This window comes from Manacus candei, unplaced genomic scaffold, assembly GCF_025592945.1.
Source record: "Manacus candei isolate 608988 ecotype Guabito, Panama unplaced genomic scaffold, ASM2559294v1 h1tg000084l, whole genome shotgun sequence".
NCBI lineage: Eukaryota > Metazoa > Chordata > Aves > Passeriformes > Pipridae > Manacus > Manacus candei.
In genome coordinates, this window is record NW_026138132.1 from 292,737 (window position 1) to 302,027 (window position 9,291).

General features: G+C 51.2%; 1 protein-coding gene across 2 annotated transcripts in view; it reads right to left on the reverse strand.

Moving 5' to 3' along the window:
- AP3M2 (adaptor related protein complex 3 subunit mu 2) overlaps positions 1-7,340 on the reverse strand; it is a 79,786-nt gene extending 72,446 nt beyond the window's left edge. Inside the window, exons 1-8 of one of the 2 annotated variants that reach the window (XR_007908417.1) lie at positions 6,832-7,340; positions 5,501-5,672; positions 4,867-5,004; positions 4,261-4,346; positions 3,513-3,646; positions 2,808-3,015; positions 1,987-2,131; positions 1,264-1,585 (exon numbers count right to left, since the gene is read on the reverse strand). Coding sequence is in view for 1 of the 2 variants with exons in the window: in XM_051812098.1 (XP_051668058.1) it covers positions 1,485-1,585; positions 1,987-2,131; positions 2,808-3,015; positions 3,513-3,646; positions 4,261-4,346; positions 4,867-5,004; positions 5,501-5,672; positions 6,832-7,104 (1,257 nt within the window). In the remaining variant the exon portion in view is untranslated. Of the gene's footprint in view, positions 1-714; positions 1,586-1,986; positions 2,132-2,807; positions 3,016-3,512; positions 3,647-4,260; positions 4,347-4,866; positions 5,005-5,500; positions 5,673-6,831 lie in introns of those variants that run through there. The other variant, XM_051812098.1, reaches the window with a different exon arrangement.
- Between the last annotated feature and the right edge of the window lie 1,951 nt (positions 7,341-9,291).

Consider the following 9,291-nt stretch of genomic DNA (forward strand, 5'->3'; position numbering starts at 1 on the left):
AGCCTGCACAAACCACACTGAAATGACACAGATGACATGTAAAAATTAATTTTATTGATGCCCTCGTTGAAGGTTTTATTTGCACCGAACATGCTCAGCAGTAATGTCACCTCAGCAGATGCCACCTGCTCTGGCATTCCTCTGGAGCCCTGGAACCTGCAGCTCCACAAGCAAGATGCCACTCAAGTCTCCATCACACCCCCCACCGTGGATGCCACCCCTCCTTTAGGGGCTGTCCATGGTCACAGCACAGCAGCTTGGGAAGAGTTCTGCTCCCACAGGGAAAACACCCTGGATGTGGTGGCCAAGGAGCCTGTTCCAGACACCACCAACAGTGCAGGTGCCTCCCATCTCCTCTCTCTGCTGTACACAGGGAGGTACCACAGGCTGGGGGGGCACATGGAGCAACAGCTCCTGCACAGGAGATGGTCCCAGTGGGCAACCCTTGAATCCACAGCACCTGACTGGGACAGGAACTGGAATGAGGTAGGACAGGCAGGAACACTACGAAGGTACCAGGTCACAATTATGTCAGAGAAGGACACCAGTGAGCAGGAGAACAGCCTTCATTTGCAATAGGCAAGCAGGGGCAGAGAGAGGTTCCAACAAGTTATAGGACAGTGATTATCTTCATTTACTCACAGCTGCAATTTCCATCAGTGCTGTGTCCTCACAAAAATTCCCCTCCCTGTCTTGTCTGATTCCCCAAGGCAGCTGGGAGAATTCCTACCTTCAAATACTGATAAAATAACCAGAGAAGCAGAATGACACTGAGATGCCACCACACCCCAGTTACAAGATTTTAATGCATTTCAAGTCTGTGTTCAGAGATTTAAGATACTTAATGACCCAGATGGCTTATGAAGTATCTACAAGAAGCATCCACTTCTTCCATTCCTCCCTCTGTGGCACCATCCCCAATCTCAGGCTTCTCAACCAGCTATCCTGGGTGGAACAATCTACCCTTCCACTTTCTCCAGCCCCTCTGAGGCAGAGAGGCAAGATGATTTCCCTGCTGCCAAGAACTGTACAGCTCTGCATCCTGACACACAGTGATGGAGAAGGGCAGGTGCTGATCCTCACACTGGAGTTGAAGTTTGTGGAAATTCAACTTTGGATCATCTACAAAGGGATAAAAGCCAACCAAAATACAAGGAAGAGGAGATACAAAAGGCAATAAATACCTGGAATTTCCTCTAAGACAGCAAAATGAGGGTGATACAAGCTTAAACAGCTGACTCAGTAATCCCAAGGGACCTGAACACTTCTCCCATCTGCTATTATTCCAAAGACTTCCAAGAGATGAGGTTGTTTCAGGTCAGCCTTACTTTCCCCTGCTTTCCAGCAGTCTGAGCACTTGTTTTCCTGCTCATGCTACTACAGGCAAGGGAGCAACCCTAAACAGATGGATGGGGAAAGAGGCTGCATCCAACAGCCAGGGACAGGGGAAAAGGAGAAGTGCTCTTCCTCACTGCCAGGATCCTCTAGGTTCGGACTTGGAACTTGCCAGCCTTAGTCATGTATTTGATCCCCTTGAATGGCTTGTACTTCTCCCCATACATGTCCAAGCGATTCACCTTCAGTCCTAAAGGCAAACAAACACAGCCTGAGACTGCTGCTGCCACAAACAAAGCAGACAGGCCTTCGAGAGAGAGGCACAGAAAGCACAGGGGAAGTTTTAGCAAGCAGTAAACAGAACAGAGAAAAGCTGACAACTGCCTAATGTCAGAATCATTCTTTACAAACACGTCCATACCCTGAAATTCTTTATAGCTCTGTAAGCAGCAAATGCAAGGAAATGTAGGTGAATTGCTTCAAAGAGCACCAGAGAGAACAAATCCATGTATCTGTAGTCAAAGCAGACAATTTTTTGCTTGTTTCAGGTAGAATGTACTGTAGAAGGCCTGCAAAGCTACTTCAGCTACCTGCAGAATGGGCACTGGCACAGCAGAGAACATTCCCCTCCTTTACCTGACAGTCACTTACCAGATATAGCCAGCTGCTGAATTTTAAACTGCAGGTTAATGGTGGGGTTTTCATCTGGTTTCGATGTCCCAGCCTGCAGGCTCACACTGCCCTTCAGGCTTGGCAGCTTCTGGGGGTTTATTTTCCCCACATCCCATGACAGTAACTGAAAAGAACAGAAAATTCAGCAGTGAAACAGAAATGCTGTAACACCCTCTAAAGAAGAGTCCCCTTTCAGTGACAGCTTTTAGTGTTTCTTTGTGAAAAATGTTTTCTTCTTAGTACCTTGCCTTTCATATTGGACAGACACATATTGGACAGACACAGGCTTAAGGAGCAGGTACCTCCCAAAAGCCTTCCACAAATGATATTTCCACTACTTGTGCTAAAGGCCCCATGGACAAGCCCATCAGATTTAAATTTAAATGAACTCAAACAACAAAAACAGAACACCCCAAACCAAATCCAAACCCACCAAACCCCTCAGTGTTTGCCAAGGACCAAGTCTAACATGCAGCACCAGGCATGACAACCAGATATGCAGAAGTTTGTAAGGCATCCACCAGACCCATCACACAAAACCAGTGCTGGCATTTGCTTCACACACCAAGTAACCAGAACTGTGATCCACTCAGACACCCAGCTATTTGTTGTGGGGATTGAGGAAACTTCTAGTATGCAATTGTTCAGAAAAAGAAAAGATAGCACCCCATCCCCAAAAAAGGATCCTGCCTTCAGCAAAGCAGTGGTCCTGGAAATGTCCATGGAAGCAGGAACAGCTCGACTGCATTTTCTTAAAAATTAAAAAAACCCCAGTATCTAATTTCTACCTTTGCTCTCACCTTTGTAACTGGATCAAAGACATGTGTTCCCTGAGAGGGTGTAAGGGTCATATTTAACACACTTTTTGGCATCTGGCTGGTGACCATCACTCCCTCCACAGTCTTGCCCATGGTCTGCTTGGGCCCCACGGTGATCTCGAAGCGCCCCAGGGAGCTGCTGTCACGGAAACTGATGTTGTGCTTCACGTAGACGGGAATTGCCACCAGACTGGAGCAGAGAAGAAAGTCCTTGTCCATCTCTTGCCTTCGTATTTGCTTTCCCCGATGCACTGAGAACATTGGGAACCAACCTCCTTAACAGAGAAGGAAATCCTACACCCATTTGCTTGGTCTAAGGGCAAAGTTGGAACCCCATTCTCAAGTCTTGATTACAATTCTTTTCACCTTGTTTGATTCTAAAAGCTTTTTATAAGCACGGGAAATCAACAGCTTGATTACTCCCCACTGCTTAACTCTTTCCCTCTCTAGTTTGTTTGTCTGCTGCTAGTCTTTGAAAAATGCTGGCTGACCAAAAAGAAATTACAGAATCACTGCTCCAAACAAGGAGAAAACATGTTTTATAAAAGGAAAAATGCAAGTTATCGTGCCCCTCTACTTCATTTGGCACAACACACCACCTGATCTTTAAAAGTTCCCTTTTTTTATCCTCTCCCTGGCCAGAAAGATCCAAATTTCATAACTCACAGCACTACATTCATCACCTACTTCTGAGCACTGACATGGTAGGAGAGCAAGCGAAAATTGCCGTCAGGTGGGATGAAGGAGAGAATCCTTTCCGACTCCCAGCGCTTGAACCGCACGCAGGGGTGGAAGCTGACGTCGTCCAGCAGCCGGGGGTTCTGCAGCAGAGACAGCACAGGGGTTGTGAGGGCAGTGCCCCCTCAAAGGACCTCTCTGCTCCTCCACTCCTGTCCCCGAAGGGCCACCGTGTGACACTCTGACCACCAAAGGTGTACTCAGACACGGGACACTCTTTGGTGCTGCTGTACCCGGGTGACAGCAGCACTCAGCAACCTCTATCCTTATAGCACTCAGCAACCTCTATCCTTATAGCACTCAGCAACCTCTATCCTTATAGCACTCAGCAACCTCTATCCTTTTTCAGGGTGATTTTTACCATATTTTAGAAAATTTAGTCATGTTGAATAATTGCACTGATACATACTCATGAAAAAGATGGCCCTTCATATCTGCCTAAAACACCACTAAAGACTCAAATACTTAGTCACAGCACACACAAACAGTGCTTTTAAACAAAGAACCTGAAAATACAATTTTTAGGCTCAAAGTTGCTGAGGTTCACTATGAGTTCCCATTGTCATTTCTTTCTCTTTCTGTTTGGCATACCCAGAGTCTGATGTGCTGGAATCTGTCAGTGTAAGACAGATCTTAGCAGGGGGGCTGGGAAATGCTTTTCAAATTACTTCAGTAAAAACACATCCTTGAGCTTTACCATAAAGGAGAGGGTAAGGTCTGGCATCCCAGTCAGCTTGACACAAGCATCAATCACCCCTTGGATTTCAGCAGTAATCGTGGAACCTGCAATCATAAAGCAAACAGGTGGTTATGTGAACCTGGTCAAAAAAATCCCAAAGTGGAAAAACCCTCAGTGGGGAGGAAGGAAATCTATTATCTTTATGAAGTGTCATGGTTCATTATGTTGCCTGCTCAACATTTTTCTCATTCCCAATGACCTCTCTAGAAGATGCAAACAATTAAGAACAACAGACACTAGCAATGTCCATTTTAATGGCCAAAGACAGTATCTCCCAAATCTAACAAGACTAAGATGCACAAATAGTAAAGAGAAAGAATATTTGCTCATCTTCTATTTTCCCAATATAAAATTGCTTAGGAGACCTCAAGAACAAGGACAAGTTGTGGTACCTCTGTGACATTTTTGGTTGAGCAGCACGTACAGGATGGCAACACTCCAGAGTAAAACAGAAACAGAGCTTCCCACACTTGGAGGAAGGCGACCCTCTTGGAAAACCCCCCTCTCTGTCCAGGCACTGTCAGGACCAGTCACCCTCGTGCCAGCCAGGAGCAGCTCCCATACCTGATTTGTCGATGATGGCGTCGATCTCCTCGATCACATCGAAATAGGCCTCGTTGTTGGTGTATTTGACACCAGTACGTCTCCAAGGCACCACTGAGAGCTGCCCAGTGGGGAGCTGGTCACCCACATTAGTGCTCCCTGGAAAAAGAAAGGCAACCACAACCCCCCCAGACGTCAGACAGTGCTCCAGAACAAGTCCCCTGACCTACAGAACTTAATTGTGATTAACCCCCGAGTGCCTGTTCCTTTGTAGGGGGGCAATTACTCTTGGAGACCCACTGTGTTCTAGAGTTCACATCTCTCTTACACCCAGCTCTAAAACACACCACAGTAAGGCACAGGCAAGTGTGAACATGTGGGGATGTGTAAACCCACAGCACACTGACATCCTGCAAGTCAGGGCATGGCTATGACTGGGGATGTAATCTGACTGTAAACCAACCCAAAACCAAACCAAAACCCAAAGTGCAGCTGGTGCTGGAATTGGAAGGAACCTCAAGCAAAGCACTTACACACCTGTGCTGCAGTTTAGAATGGCAGGGCACATAAACTTCCCTCACCCATGTCCTAATTCACTTCTGCAGGGATATTGCACATGGACTTCCCAGTCTATCTGCTCCTTGATTCCCTGTACCTGTGATGGTGTTGACGACTGTCCGCAGGATAGTGGGAGGTTTTATCAGTTCCTTAAGAATATTAGACTCTGTTGCCAATGGAAAGCCATTGTCCAGCATCTCCTCCAGCACCTCATAAACCACCACAACATTGTCCTTGATTATCACCTCTGAACACACGCCAAAGTAATCCTGTGCAAAAGAAATAATTACTCAACAATTGCTGAAAGAGAATCTCCTGATCATTCAGTCCTGTGTCCCCCCCAGGAATAAATCCAGCTGCTTCTTGGAGGAGGTGAAACAACACTGAAACTCCAGGTTCTATGAGCAGACAGACTGACCACTCCAGCAGACATGTGCAGCTCTGAGCACCCTCTGCCACTGCCCCACTAAGCTGCCAAATCCCTGCATCAGCACTCCCAATTAATTCAGCAATTTTTAAAACTGAACATTTAATTTCCTTACAGTCTTACTCTATGTAGACTTCACACATCTTTCAGGAGAGAGCACAAACACACACCTGAGCTGCTGGTTAGTTACAGCAATTTAGGAGATCAGACATTCTGCACAAAGCATGAGTAATAACAGGCTGTGACAGCAGAGAACTCCTGTCCTGCACTACAAGTGGTATTTCTTTTTCAGACATATCAGATTTTAATAAATGGCCAGGCCAGTGAAGACACACATCTTGTACCCCAAGAAAAAGCAAAACCTAAAGGGCTGACAGGATCCCTTTTTGGCCTGAACAGCCAATCCACAGTGAAACAGAACTCAGAATACGCTCACATTTCAACTGGCATCTGGAAGGAAGAGCTCACATGACACTTGTTTGACCAAGCACCACATTTCCTGTGTTCTGTCAGGATGCTGGTCACAAGACATCTCAAATCTGGGCAACACAACCCTGTTGTTGGCAGGCAGAAGGACAGACATCTTCACCATTTTCTTACATGGACCATGTCCACCAGAGCCCAGAGGGAACAGGGTTGCTCTGGGACAGCCCCTACGACCCACTGTTTAGGAGGATTCCAGGGAGCATCCCTGGACGTGAGCACAGGGGCTGGGTGTCACTAACTGACTAAAGCACGTCAAAGAGTTCCCCGTGAGAACAAGGTCAGCTTGGTCTTAGTTCCAGCTGCCAGAGCAGGAACACCGACTGCTGAAAGGTCCTTTCCCTGAGCGCGGGTGGGTCCCGAAGCCATCGTAATTCCCGGCAGTAAATCCCCAACCACCGCAAGCCCCTGTCTGTCCCCTCGCCAGTGCAGGATGCGAGTGAAGTGACAGGCGAACAGAGCGACCCCAGGGCCGCGGCACCGAAGGGCTCTGCCCGCCCAGCCCGCGGGACCCGCACCTGGAACGTGTCCACGACGCGGTGCAGGAACTCGATGACGAAGAGCGGCGGCACCTCGCTCTGGATGACGGCCACGAAGAAGATCTTGTGGCGGTACACGCTGAGCAGGTAGTGGTGCGGCGTGGGGATCACGGGCGGCACGTTCTCCGCCTCCGAGGCCCGCTCCTGCGCCTCGAAGAAGTAGTCGCAGACCGAGCGGCTCACCACGCTCTTCCAGTGCTTCTCCAGGAAGATGTCCCCGGCGGCGTTGATCAGGAACAGGCTGTGGATCATGGCTGCGCTGGGCTGGGGGCGGTGGGACTGGGGCTGGGCTGAGCCGGGATGGGCTGGGGCTGGGGGGCGGTGGGACTGGGGCTGGGGCTGGGCCGGGCTGAGCCGAGCTGATCTGAGCCGAGCTGATCTGAGCCGAGCTGATCTGAGCCGAGCCGATCTGATCTCTCCCGGGCCGGGCTCGGCTGGGCCGGAGCGAGTCCCCCGCGCGCGCTCCCAGGACAGGCCCCGCCCCCCGGCGCGCGGACAGACACGCGCCGGGCTCTGTGGGCGGGGCCGGCAGCGAGCGCTGCTATTGGCCGGCGGGAGGCGCGCGCCCGGTGACGCACGGGGTGGTGCGCGCGCGCCGGCGGGAGCGGGGTCGGGAGCGCGCCCGGCAGCGCCCACGGGGGTCGCGGCCCGGCCCCCCCAGCCCCTCACGGGCCCTCAGGGGGCCCTGTTCCAGAGCTGAGCTCGGGGATGTTCCAGAGCAGAAATCAGGGATGTTCCAGAGCAGAAATCAGGGATGTTCCAGTTGAGAACTCAGGGATGTTCCAGAGCTGAGCTCAGGGATGTTCCAGAGCAGAAATCAGGGATGTTCCAGATGAGACCTCAGGGATGTTCCAGAGCTGAGCTCGGGGCTAGTCTGTGACACATGGGAGTGACCCGGCCTTGCAGCGAGGAGCAGCCGGGGGAATGATCTCCACTGTATTATTTTGCTGGTCTGTTCAGCACGGAGGAGTAACACCCCTGAAATCACGACCCAGCTGGCACGAAAGTGACAGTTGTCGTGCAAAATTTACCTGAACTCTGCCAAATGATTCCTTTGCGCAATTAGAACAGATGTTTCATGTTCACAGAGCCGATCCCTGGACTTCTGAGTCATGCAGATGCCATTACAAATGGTTTTCCTCCTACACTGTTGGGAACAAATAGAGAACCAACAGGAAAGCGGCCCTTTGTACCCTGTTAGAGCAGCTGTCTGAGCACACAGCCCTTGTCACAGGGGAAAGGAGGTCACAGGTCCCTCACTGCTCCAGGGGCAGGTTTACTTTTAACACAGAGACATTGTAAAGATTATCATATCAGTCCAGGAGGCTCTTGGAGACTGTATTAATGGGAGTCATAGAGATACCACAGACAGAACACAGTTAGACTGACAACAACGTAAAGCCTTTATACATTTGGTTCTCCATGAAGCACAAACCTTTCTGGTTTTAACCTGGACCTTAAAATCAACAGTCACGGGCACAGGTAAGGAGTGCCCGCTCTCCGAGCTAAATGGTATCATTATTTCAGAGTTCATCGCTTCGGGGTCTTTAAAAGCCCAGACTCGTGGTTCCCAGCGCAAGTTTAATTAGGACTAAGAGAGGGATTTCCTGCTTTCCAGGATACGGACATCCATCGAGCGCCAACCGGACCCCTGAGCCCTCCCGCGGCCCCGCCCGTTCCCTCGCTGGGTCCCAGTTCCCTCATTCCATCCCGGTTCCCTCACTCCATCCCAGTTCCCTCACTCCATCCCAGTTCCCTCACTCCATCCCGGCTCCCTCACTCCATCCCGGTTCCCTCACTCCATCCCGGTTCCCCCAGTCCATCCCAGTTCCCTCACTCCATCCCGGTTCCCTCAGTCCATCCCAGTTCCCTCACTCCATCCCGGCTCCCTCAGTCCATCCCAGTTCCCTCACTCCATCCCGGTTCCCCCAGTCCATTCCGGTTCCCTCACTCCATCCCGGTTCCCTCAGTCCATTCCGGTTCCCTCAGTCCATCCCGGTTCCCCCAGTCCATTCCGGTTCCCTCACTCCATCCCGGTTCCCCCAGTCCATCCCGGTTCCCCCAGTCCATCCCAGTTCCCTCAGTCCATTCCGGTTCCCCCAGTCCATCCCGGTTCCCTCACTCCATCCCGGTTCCCCCAGTCCATTCCGGTTCCCTCACTCCATCCCGGTTCCCCCAGTCCATCCCGGTTCCCTCAGTCCATTCCGGTTCCCCCAGTCCATCCCGGTTCCCTCACTCCATCCCGGTTCCCCCAGTCCATTCCGGTTCCCTCACTCCATCCCGGTTCGCCGGTCGGTCCCTCTGTCCCGGCCCCGCCCCCTCGGCCCTTGGCCCCGCCCCCGGTGCCGCAGCCGCGGCTCCTCAGCGCCCCCCGGCGGCCGCGCGCGCCCCTCCGCGCTGTTCCCGCGCCCCCCCCTCCCCCCGCGGGCTGTTCCGGCC